Here is a 12,302-nt window from a genome sequence, read left to right as displayed (position 1 = left end):
TACAGTTATGAATCTTTATTCACTAACCGTTTTGTTGCAATCTAAATGCAACAAGCACTAAATAGTCTGATGGATTTGGATTATTACTGAATTAGCCCTACATTTTGACTTTAATAATTTCTCCTTCACATTTTGTACAACGAGTTAGAAAAAAAAAGTACACAAACAAAAACAACAGTAGGTACAATATCATCAAAACTGAAACAATCAGTGGCTAAGTAAGTAATTAAATCTTTTTAGACAAAGAATCACATTTACAGGTTTCTGGACAAGGTCACCTCAAGGTCAGTCTGATCAACTGCTACAGCCTCTGCCATACACATCGTACTCTTTATAGCGGAGGTAGTCCTTCAGGCTGTTGGGGAGAGGCAGGTAGGTTAGAAAGACCGGCGACTTCAGACGAAGACTCCTCAGCCTCTCGCGGATGCTCAGTCGACACAAGTGCTTCAAGCTGCGCACATTTCCTGCGGACATCAATAACAAGTCAAGTTACACACATTGTTTTCACCTAGCCATATGAATGACTTTTTCCATAAAGGACATGCACATTAAGGGCTGTTCAACACTGGAACACATTTGTTGAATGGGGACATGGTGGTGCAATAAACATTTTAGTGAGAGAATAAACCAGAGTGTGCACTTTGTTTCAACTTTGTTTCATAAGTGAACAACACCGGATGACATGAAGCACTACTAACTGGTTCATCAAAGGCACCCAACTCAGCAATTAGACAACGTGCATGAAAAAGCTTATCACAAGTTTGACCATCAGGCCATGTTTCAACAGATGCCCTTTGCCCACCTTGGATTTCACAGATTTCAGGCCACTGCTTTTGCTCCACGAGGACGCCTTTGAGTTTGGAGCAGAAAATGACATGATCCACATAGTCCAGCATGATGCGGACCACCTGCCCTGATAAGTGCTTCAGCCAGCGCACTGTGATCACCTCACAGAACTGCAGACAGAAGAGGACAATAAAAAGAAGAAAAGATGACCAGCTCTGTTAGTCAACTAGACAAGACATGAATACATGTTTACTGTACATGGATTATTCACTATTTTTGTCTGCGTGTTCGGTTGTTTTAACAAAATAAAGTCAGAGAAGAGGCATTCACTTTTAGATCCTGTGTAGGGGGTCCTTTAAAACCACAAATGAAAACCTATTTTGTTACTCATTTGTTCGGAGATGTACTGATAGATTTCCGTCTATGGGACGTTAAAAAAACAGCAGGGCTCAAGAAGCTCAGCAAAAGAACTTAAACTAATGTCATAAAAGCCAACTTTCTTACCAACTAAGAGAGGGACCGTTTGCCTTTATGGTCCTTTTCAAAGAAAACAGCAGGGCCTAAGCCACTCAACAAAAGGATTTAACCACATCAGTGTGGCCCGCTGTTAAATCTCATGGTGGCTCAATGGGCTACGGTACCATTACATCAGGGATCCGGTGTTTGAATCCAACCTGAGGACATATACCGATTCTCTCTCTCTCTCTCTCTCTCTCTCTCTCTGAGTCGTATTATCACTGTCCTATCATTGATAAAAGCATAAAAACAAAAACAAAAATCTACAAAATAATTTTACCACCATGCCCTAAGGACACTCAACAAAAAAGTGTTAACCACGCACTGTAAGTGTGTCCCCCTGTTAAATCTCACCACCATGTCCTTTATAATCGAGGGAGTCCATCCTTCGTAGTCGGGGGCGATGTGTGGCGCGTCACCATAGGGACAGGCAAAGCAGCGCTGGATGTCGTAGCCGTAGTTGAGCAGCATGCGCAGCATGACCTCGTCCTTGAGGGCGTACTGCAGGGCAGAGGGGAAGTGCGTGGTGTTGATGCGCGAGTAGTAGTTGACGTTGGCCCCGTAGCGCAGTAGCATGTTGATCAGCTCGTAGTTGCCCTGTCGCATGGCCACCTGGAGGGAAGAGGATTTTATTCAGTACTGTACCTCCGCCAAGGAGGTTATGTTTTCGGTCACATTCGTCTGTCTGTCTGTCTGTCTGTCTGTCTGTCTGTCTGTCTGTCTGTCTGTCTGTCTGTCTGTCTGTCTGTCTGTCTGTCTGTCTGTCTGTCTGTCTGTCTGTCTTTGGATGAAACTTTGTGGAGTTGTTGGAAATGACTATAGGAACAAGATACATTTTTGTGGTGATCCAGATCACAAACTGGAACCAGGACTTTTTTAAAGACTCTTCACCATTGCAAGCCTACAAATCTAGCTAAAAAAAAATAGGGTGTAAATAGGGTGTAAGTAACAGTCAAATGTTCTATCAGAAAACTTCCATGGCAGAGTTCTGCACTCTCTGAGTGTATTTCTGATTTATTTATTTATAAACAGATATGTTTTGGGCTTTTATGGCTTAACTTATTTAAGGCAGAGAGAGGTGTAGGGAGAGGTAAGGGTGGGATTCAAATAGGCCATCCAGATTAGAGTGTGCCTGATCCCATGTCTCCCTCTCTCACTGACTTCCTGTCTCTCTCATACACTTGCCAATCTCAACAATGGCATAAAAATCTCACAAAATAATGGAAAAAAGGAGGCGCACACAAGACTTGTGAAAAAGTGTATTGAACTACTGGAGACATTGAAAATGGACTAGCTCCGAAACGTCTGTCTCTCCAGTTAATCCTTAGACTTCTGTTGTATATTTTCGGCTTCAATACACTTTTTCACACAAGTCTTGTGTGCGCCTCCTTTTTTCCATTTTTGAGTGATTACTACTTTTTTGGGAGTGCTCGCACCAAGCAATACACGAGCATTGAGTTCAAGGCGCAGACGCCGACCTTTGTTGGTCTTTTTGTCATTCATAAAAATCTCACAAAAATATATATTTCAAGTAGAAGCAGAAGCAGGAGGAAGTCACCTGAAGGCAGTTGACAGGGTCCTGGTTGGGCATAGCGCCGGCCTCCAGCAGCAGACGTGTCGACCGCATGTCGTTGTTGTAGACGGCGAAGTAGAGCGCAGAGCGCCGCTCGTCCTCGTAGTTCTGCCGCACGCGGGGGTGCAGCATGAAGTTGGGGTCATACCCGGCCGCCAGGAGGATCTCCAGGCACTGGCAGTGGCCCCCCGCCGCGGCCGAGTGCAGGGGACTCATGCCGCTCTCTGTCACCGCCTCCGGAGTGGTCACCGGGATGAGACGCTCCAGGGCTCTGCACACATGGAGAGATGCGGGACGGGGACAGCAGAAAGACTACATCACATTACACGTAGATAACGCTCCAGGGGAGGGGGACAGCGGAAAGATTATGTTACATTACATTTAGCGGTCAATTTTATCCAAAGCGACTTGCAGCTATTTACAGGGTATTGTTATTGCGCCTTGGGTAAATGTGGCAGGTACATGTGTGGTAGGACTGTTACTTTCTGAACACAACATGTGTGTCTACATCTTTTTTTTTTTTTTTTGGGGGGGGGGGGGTTATTTAGACAGGACAGTGAAGAGTGGGACAGGAAATGAGTGGGAGAGAGAGACGGGGGAGGATTGGGAAATGACCCGGTTCGGGAATCGAACCCGGGTCGCCCGCGTAGCAGTCCAGTGCCCAGCTGACTAGACCACGGCCGGGACCCCTCGTCTACATCTTAAGTTTCAAAACAATGTGCCTCAAGAAAATGAAAAAAGGAAAATCATGAATGATGCGTGAATGATGCATGCAACTCCTTGCTTATTAAGCACAGTCACTATGACATATGTAACACTAACACCACCCCCACCCCACCCCACCCCATTCCCCAATGATGACTGACACTTACAGCTGATGGCCTCGGTAAGCCACCCTGTGGATAGGTAGGTGCCCCGAGTGCATGGGCGCGTTGGGATCTGCCCCGTAATCCAGCAGTGCACCTATTACGTCTGGATTACCCACGGCAGCTGCCTCGAACAACACGGAACCAGAATTGGCAGGCTGGGCTGCAATCCTAGCCCCTAAAAGAAGAAGAGAAGAGAAGAGAAGAGAAGAGAAGAGAAGAGAAGAGAAGAGAAGAGAAGAGAAGAGAAGAGAGGAGAGGAGACACAGGGGAGGGGGAATGAGGGGAAAGGACAACAAGAGAGTGAGAGGGGAAAACAATGGCATGAGGCATAATGAGATTAAAGCGCAAGAAGAATAGCCATACCAGCAGCAGCCACACACAGGGGCAACAGGAACCTGCTACTGGTGAGGCAGTTGGGTTGTTCCGTGTCAATTCATACGATTCCCTAGAATCTCCCCAGGTGACTCTCTCTTCGATTTGCCGGATCTTTCACAGACAGGCACCTTTGGATGCTAAAAAATTGGAATTCTTTCAGTTGCCATCAAAAGGAACTGGTCTGTGAAATATCCGGCAAATTCAAGAGGGTCACCTGGGGAGGGCGTGTGAATTGATTATGGAACAACCCTGTATGGTCTTTGGTACAGAAGGGAACAGGTTTGAATCCCCTTACTACCAGTAGGAAGCATGAGTGAGGGCTCCTACTACAAACTGGCTGAAGTGCCCTTGAGCAAGACACACTAGGGCTGCAACCAATAACCTGCACCTAATAAATAACATACAGGCCTACATCATTTCAGAACCTTTTTTGTCGACAACCCCCATTTACTTATTTCGCTTCCAATAATGAAAATGTTTCCCCTTCAGATTTCTATTTGTCTGTGCATAGAGCTCACACCTTACCTCATAAACCTTTCCATGTCATTATACAACAGTACGTTTCCCTGTACACTAAAACTACTAGTAGAGGTAGACAACCAAAAAAAACGTGCAAGGATAAGGGTATCATCATTGCATCTTTTAGGCCTTGCCATTTAATTTCAACTTGCTCCGAAACAATACACTTTGTAAATATGGAGATTATTGAATGACTCAGATTACACTGTTGATGCTATCTCAAGGAGAGTTTGGGCCTGTTTTTGCTAGCTCACCCCCACTGAAGATGTGGCACCCCCGAAGTGCCACTGGCCCTAGAAAGACAAAGGACACTTTTAGGGTGGGGGGTTGCAGTATATATATAATCTCACCTAAGAGATCCATCTGGGAGTCTCTTTCCATCTCTAAAGGGGCTCCAATCTCTGTCTTTCTCTCCCTCTCTTCCTCTCTCTTTCTCTCTCTCTGTCTATCTACCTTGGGTAAACTGTATTTGATTTCACTGTATCCTATGTAACCTACAGTAGCGTTGAGTTAAATGTAATGTTACCTTGCAGTTGATAATTAAATTGTCATATAACTTTCATTCATTTGCATCTCCACATCTGTATCATGCCATTTACCTTTCCTGTGTCTTAAGTTAAGTTAACACTGCTTCTGTTTCAAATGCCCACTCCTTTCCGTCGTTGGTTAGGAATAAAGTGGAGGGAAAAGTTATTATACTTTTACACTTTAATAAGAATCGATTCAAAGAACAAATAATATCAGTCCAACAACTTCACTAATTAGCCCAACCAGCAAACAAACAAACAGGAAAAGCCTACCATACCTCTCTGGACGAGAGTTTCCACAACGCCTAAATGTCCGGCTTGAGCTGCGAGCCCCAGTGGGGTGCGCTCGTTGGCATCGCAGGCGTTGGGGTCCGCTCCCGACTGCAGGAGAAGGTAGACGAAGTTGGAAAGGCCCAGCAGTGACGCCTCGTGGAGCGCGGTCCTCTGGACGGCTCCCCTTTGGTCCACCTTGGCATCGTAGTGGAGGAGGAGAGATGCTGTGTCGTACTGGTCATTCTTGACAGCTGAAATGGAGCAGAAAGAAGAATGGAGGAAAGGATGCAAAAGAAAAAGGAATCATTGAATGAAGGCAGATTAAGGCAAAAAAAGTATGCAAGGATAAAGAATAAAAAGTACCCCTTTTTATGATTAACAATTTGTCAAAAGACAGTGGATTGATGTGGGGAATGTGTGGGCCATGCTTTGCTCAATGCATCATTCATGTTTTAACTGTGGCTGTGTCTCAAATGCCGCACTTGTGCACTTCGGGCACTGTTTTTCAGTGCCTAGGGTGCTCACGCTGAAAATTTCAGTTGAGTCAGTGCACTGAAAGTGCCAGGATGATGCCCTAACAATGGCGGAAAAATGCAGTGCTTGAATGATGGACACTGCACGCACTAAACGGCGGCCATGTTGACAATGACACGGAGGAAATGTGGCATTCAGTTCAGTAGAAGAGTTTGGTGAACAGTCTCCTAATTCTGTAAGTAATGTTGATGGGACACCAACCTTTTCATGCCAACCACAGTATTGTATGTGTGATTGTTGTCCTTTGGGTGAAGTGCATGGAAATACAAGCACCAGACGCTGTGCATTGTAAACAGTAGCCAACTCATATTTTGGCGAGCTAATGCCATGCTCAGCCGTCACTTCCAGCGAGGGCACAGTGCATAGTGCTCACATTTTTCCACGACACTATGCACTAAAGACCTCAGTGCACTGTGTGCACTGTGCACTGACTGTCAGTGCACTGACAAAAGTGCGTCATTTGAGACATAGCCTGTGTCTTGAAGAGCTCGTTTCCAGTGTGAGTTGTGTGGATTGCAGTCGTGGCTTGTGTGGTTAATCAACAGCTGGTTGACTCCACCCACACAGTGGAAGCCTCAAATGAATGACACACACCTGCAAATAATCAAATGGCTACCAATCCATTCATCCAACTGAGACAGTTAATTAGGTACTCTTGTGTTTTTGGGTGTGAGGGATGTGAAACAGTAATGTAGCCGTTGAGCATGAAGAAAAAAGATAAGAATGTGTGAAAGGGCGAGTGAAGGAGAGAGGATGTAGGAGCAGAATAGTGTGACAGTTGAATCTGTCAGTTTTAGCTAGTGCCACTGCCAGAGTGTTTAAGATAAGTCCAATAAAAGGCTGAGCCTATCAAAAGAAAAGAGCAACAGCCCTACAAAGCAGAGTAATAGTATCTCTCCTATGAAAAGTTTGAGTTTCCCCCTATAAAACGTTTTCCATCCGCATTTTGAATGCTCCCTTGACCCAAGTATATAGTTTTTTATATCACTATAATTCACTTTAATGAGGATAATATTTAACACACCTGCGATCAATGGTGAGTCTCCATCGTCATTCTGCGTGTCAGGGTTGCAGCCGTTCTGAAGCAAGAAGGTCACATTCCTATGGTGGCCGTACACCACGGCGAAGAACAGGGGCGTCTCTCCACTCGGAGTCTGACTCTCCGCAGCTCCCTGGAAGGAGGCTGTGGGTTTTTTGTGGAGTGTACAATATGAAAGGTTCATTTCATGGGCCATTACATAGGCGAGTCATATGGTCTTGTTGTCCTCTGCAGTGCACACTATGTAGTAAATGAGTAAATGTAGTGAATGAGTCACTGAGGACAGAATGACATTAATGCATAAGCGCAATCTTCACTGAGCATGGCTATGTTTAAATGACGTTTTTAATTCCAAATTAATAATTAAAGGGACACTGTGTGAGATTTTTAGTAGTTTATTTCCAGAATTAATACTACCCATTCACTAATGTTACATTTTTCATGAATACTTACCACCAGCATCAAATTTTTCTTCCAAAGTATTCATTATGACTGAAAAAATTGCACTTTTCAAACATGAAAAGAGGGATCTTCTCCATGGTGCGCCATTTTGAATTTCCAGAAATAGGCATTTTTAGCTGCAAAAATGACTGTACTTGGGCCATACTAGAAAATATTAGTTTATTACTTGGTAAACTATCATGAAAAAGGTCAAATTTGGCAATAGGCGACACCGTTTCAATGAGCAGCTTTGTACCTTTAAATAGTTCCATCTAGTTTCCTTTGATGCCTTTTCAAAGCAGAATTAAGCTTTATTCAGAATTAAATGGAGGAAATGTCAACTACATCACTGGTCTGGATTGATGCTTTTGAAAAATACTTCAATAAAATTCAATATATAAATACCATTTTACTTTTTGAGTTGGTGTTTATGAGCAATGTCAGAAATATTATTTGAATTTAGATTCAAAATTAGCATTTGTTAGTAGTTGTCAATTGGCCTGTAGGATGCCAACTTGAGCACCTGCATAGGTAATCTCCAGTATCTTCTTCTGGTCCTGGGCGGCTGCTTCATGTATTGGGAGCCATCCCCTGCTGTCTTTCTTGCTGAAAGCATCCTGCTGATTGGCCAGCTCTCTCAGGGTCTTCTCATCACCTGGCTCCATTCAGACGAGGAAAGGAAGAGACAGCTCTATTCAGACCTTGGGGGATGGCACCTCTTGGGGTCCATTCCCATTATCTACACTCCCCTATTTGCCTTGTGCTTGTAGCCTCGTCAAGGAAAGACGTCATTGATGATGGAGGTTTTCTCCACGGAGACAGGGTGTCAGCAAAGCACAAGGCTACAAGCACAAGGTGAGGAGGGGAGTTTAGATAATGAGATGGACCCTTGAGGGGTCATACGTAAAGCAAATTACTGTGAGTAGGTGGACAACCCTCACCTGTTCTTATTGTTTCAAAGACTTCATCCACATCAACATCAGTTTGCTCACTAGGGATTACACAATGACATCAACATATTTTTCAGTTTTTTTCAGTCTCTCCTTCACCGTGAACTGCAGTTAGTAATATAACACTTTTATCCAAAGCGACTTGCAGATATTGCCCAGGGCAGGGTATTGGTTGCAGTCATTGGAACAATCTGAATTTAGGTGCCTTGCTCAAGGGCACTTCAGCCATGGAGGGAGAAGGGACTGGTAAGGTTGGGGATTGAACCAACAACCCTGTGATCTACTTGCCTGGTTAACACCAGACCTAATCACAAGTGAGATTAGTCTTTCAGATCGAAACGATTGTGTAGAACTAAAGGCAGTATGGGAGTTCCCAGGCTAGTGATCTACAGCCCAACTCCCTAACCATTAGGTAGTTGTATCAGCATGCATTGTAGTTTTAGAAGGGGATGCAGGGAGGAGACCTACTTGGCCTGCTTGGCGCGTTCCAGAAGGCTCTGTTCAATCATGTACTGAGTGGCCTCATCCTCATCCCACTCCTCATCTGAGCCCTCAAACTCGCCAGCTGCCCCCTCCATTCCTCACCAGCCAGTTAGAGAATCACAGATTTGACACGGCAGGAGTTCTTCTGGGATAGTTTCACATCAAGTTCACACCAGAAGAAATCAGCAGCTAGATGGGGGATGTGGACATGTGAAAGAAAATGAAGTGTGTAAAATATGTAATGACACAGAGCATAGCTGGTGGTAATTTTTGGTAGCTCAGTCCATGGATAAAAAAGAAGCGAAGATGAAGAGAAACATTTGAATCGTTCAATGTTTGAGGGACAATTCCAACACTCTTGAACCAAACAGGTGTAATATGTTGAACCAAACATCCCTGATGTGCTGTGTCGCGTTTATCGCAACAAACCTCATGGCAGATTATTACTCTCTGGTTAAACTACTGCATAAAGGCGCCATGGCTGATGATTAAGAAAAGTGATGAAATTGGTGCTACAGGTATAAATACAGTATATCACGAAAGTGAATACACCCCTCACAGTTTTGCAGATTTTTGAGTATATCTTTTCATAGGAAAGCATTACAGAAATGTAACTTTGACACAATGATTAGTGACCTTTTAACAACATATTTAACCACTTAAATTTCTTGTTCACTCAGAAAAAAACAAAATGCAGCCATTAATGTTTGAACATGTACTCACAAAAGTGAGTACACCCCAGATTAAAATCCGGTAGAGAAGGGGCTATGTTGGCTCGAATCGTCTCGAAATGAAACGAAATGAAAAGGGATGACAAGGGAGGTCATCAGTGTGCGTTTCAACCTTTCTTTGCATTGAACTTTTAAATTTTGAGTCTGCATCTGGCTTAAATAGATTGGTATGAGATTTGAATGCAATCCTATGGAGAATATCATGATCTGCTTCAGTAGTCACAGTGCATGTTGACATGTATGTTTCTTTTAGGTGTATTTCAGATTGCCAATGTTGACAGCATTCATGCATCCCCAAACCATGTCAGTCCCACTACCATGCTTGGCTTATGAGAGGATACACCGTTTTTGTACAACTCACTTGTTTACCACCACACATGCTTGACACCATCTAAAGCTAATTTGTTTATCTTGGTCTCAAGAGAGATGAACAGACCAAGGATATGGATCACTGGAACCATGTTGTGTGATCTGAAGAGACCAAGATGAACAAATTTGCTTAGATGGTGTCAAGCATGTGTGGTGGTAAACAAGTGAGTTTTACAAAAAAAGGTGTATCCTCTCATAAGCCAAGCATGGTAGTGGGACTGACATGGTTTGGGGATGCATGAATGCTGTCAACATTGGCAATCTGAAATACACCTAAAAGAAACATGCCTGTCAACATGCACTGTGACTACTGAAGCAGATCATGATATTCTCCATAGGATTGCATTCAAATCTCACACCAATCTATTTAAGCCAGATGCAGACTCAAAATTTAAAAGTTCAATGCAAAGAAAGGTTGAAACGCACACTGATGACCTCCCTTGTCATCCCTTTTCATTTTGTTTCATTTCGAGACGATTCGAGCCAACATAGCCCCTTCTCTACCGGATTTTAATCTGGGGTGTACTCACTTTTGTGAGTACATGTTCAAACATTAATGGCTGTATTTTGTTTTTTTCTGAGTGAACAAGAAATTTAAGCGGTTAAATATGTTGTTAAAAGGTCACTAATCATTGTGTCAAAGTTACATTTCTGTAATGCTTTCCTATGAAAAGATATACTCAAAAATCTGCAAAACTGTGAGGGGTGTATTCACTTTCGTGATATACTGTAGCTGCTCTACTTTTCTCCAATGTTGCTGGTTAGAATTACAGGAATGTTACGTCTCAAAACCTTACGACTCGCTGCAGTTCAAAACAAAATAAATCACACCCATTTATTTCTCTAAAATAGTATTAAAGACACATGTATGTGCCATACTCTTTCTTTTCCCCTAAAAATATTACACCCTTGCACTAAGCAGTGCAATTCGCCAGATACAAGTATTTTGTTTTCGACAGGGAACTGGAGCAGCCCTGAAATGTGGCATGTGAGAGCAGCTTCTGAACGCAGCTGAAGGTTATGAGTGTCTCTTCTCTGGGTGCACGCAGCATGCAGGTATGTAAGCCAGTGTCTAATCATTACAGAAATATGACACTATTCCCCATGGTCTCAAACATACCCTTTTGGACCCATGCATGCCCAATTGTTACTCTACCTTCAGTCGCGGGAATACAGGGCAAGCTCCAGGCCTGTGTAGGCTCGTGGCTTGTTGGGTGTCTCAAAATACCGCTATTTATATCTTGGCCCGACTATAAATACATTACCATGGGACCTTCCCTCCCTCCCTCACTCCCTCCAACCAACACCTGGCTTTGACCCACTGAATGACGTCTGGCTGCCTCCTGCAACTCTACTCTGCTAGACAAGTGCTGCTCAAAACACAGAGGAAAGATCTGAATAAAGGATGGATATCGCAACCACTATTTTTCTGTAAAAATCACAAACTTAATGAATAACTCCTTTCAAGCATCAGTATGCCACAGCCTTCTTAATCAGAATGGCAAAACTAAAACTATGAAACACAAAACATGAGCCCCTGCGCCTGGCTGACAAGATGAGGGGGCTGGGACTCAACACACAGCTCTGCAAATGGGTGCTCAGCTTTCTCACTGATCTCCCTCAAGTGGTCAGAATAGGTGGTGGTGTCACTTCAAGCCAGCTGACCCTCAACATTGGCTCGCCCCAGGGTTGTGTTTTGAGCCCACTGCTCTATAACATCTACACGCATGACTGTACAACCACCAGCAGCTCAAATTCCATCTTAAAATTCGCTGACAACACCGTGGTGCTGGGTCTCATCTCAAACAACAACGAGACAGCCTACCTGAATGAGGTGGATGACCTAGCACAGTGGTGCCAGTCCAACAACCTGGCCCTGAACGTCAGCAAGACGAAAGAAATGGTAGTGGACTTCAGGAAGGTGCAGAGCAGGGCATACACTACACGCCACTTACCATCAGCGGGGAGCCTGTGGAGAGGGTCTCAAATTACAAGTACCTGGGAGTACACCTGACTGAGGACCTCTCCTGGTCACTACACACTCAACACCTGACAGCAAAATCCAGGCAGTGGCTGTACTTCCTCCGCCTACTGAGGAAGTTTAAGGTCTCCACTCCCATCCTGACCTCCTTCTATTCATCAGCGGTGGAAAGTGTGTTAACAGTTTTACGGCCTGGTTTGGAAGCTGCACACAGCAACAACAGAAGGACCTACAGAGAGTGGTGCGCGCACTATCAAAGCCAACCTTCCAGGACTCTTGGGTCTTTACACTAAGAGGGTGGGAGCCAGGGCTAGGAAAATTATGCAGGATGTCTCA

At 44.1% G+C, this 12,302-nt stretch overlaps 1 protein-coding gene across 2 annotated transcripts; it reads right to left on the bottom strand.

Annotated features, from left to right (window-relative positions):
- asb14b (ankyrin repeat and SOCS box containing 14b) lies at nt 1-11,216 on the bottom strand. Of its 2 annotated transcripts, XM_063209353.1 has the most exons (11): nt 11,142-11,216; nt 8,871-9,074; nt 8,394-8,443; nt 7,976-8,107; nt 6,997-7,155; nt 5,444-5,689; nt 3,748-3,919; nt 2,861-3,146; nt 1,657-1,914; nt 803-956; nt 1-464 (listed from the first exon to the last, which is right to left on the bottom strand). In XM_063209353.1, exons 2-11 carry the CDS (start codon nt 8,978-8,980, stop codon nt 295-297), a joined length of 1,737 nt encoding a protein of 578 aa, XP_063065423.1. In that variant the 5' UTR covers nt 8,981-9,074; nt 11,142-11,216; the 3' UTR covers nt 1-294. The 2 variants fall into 2 exon arrangements, with proteins under 2 accessions (XP_063065423.1, XP_063065424.1); XM_063209354.1 differs by lacking the exons at nt 8,871-9,074; nt 11,142-11,216 and having other exon boundaries at nt 7,976-8,143; nt 8,394-8,434.
- Nucleotides 11,217-12,302: the final 1,086 nt, after the last annotated feature.

Source organism: Engraulis encrasicolus, chromosome 10 (genome assembly GCF_034702125.1).
Source record: "Engraulis encrasicolus isolate BLACKSEA-1 chromosome 10, IST_EnEncr_1.0, whole genome shotgun sequence".
Taxonomy (NCBI): Eukaryota; Metazoa; Chordata; class Actinopteri; order Clupeiformes; family Engraulidae; genus Engraulis; species Engraulis encrasicolus.
The sequence above is the reverse complement of the archived record's forward strand: the minus strand, read 5'-3'. Positions and strand labels throughout refer to the sequence as shown.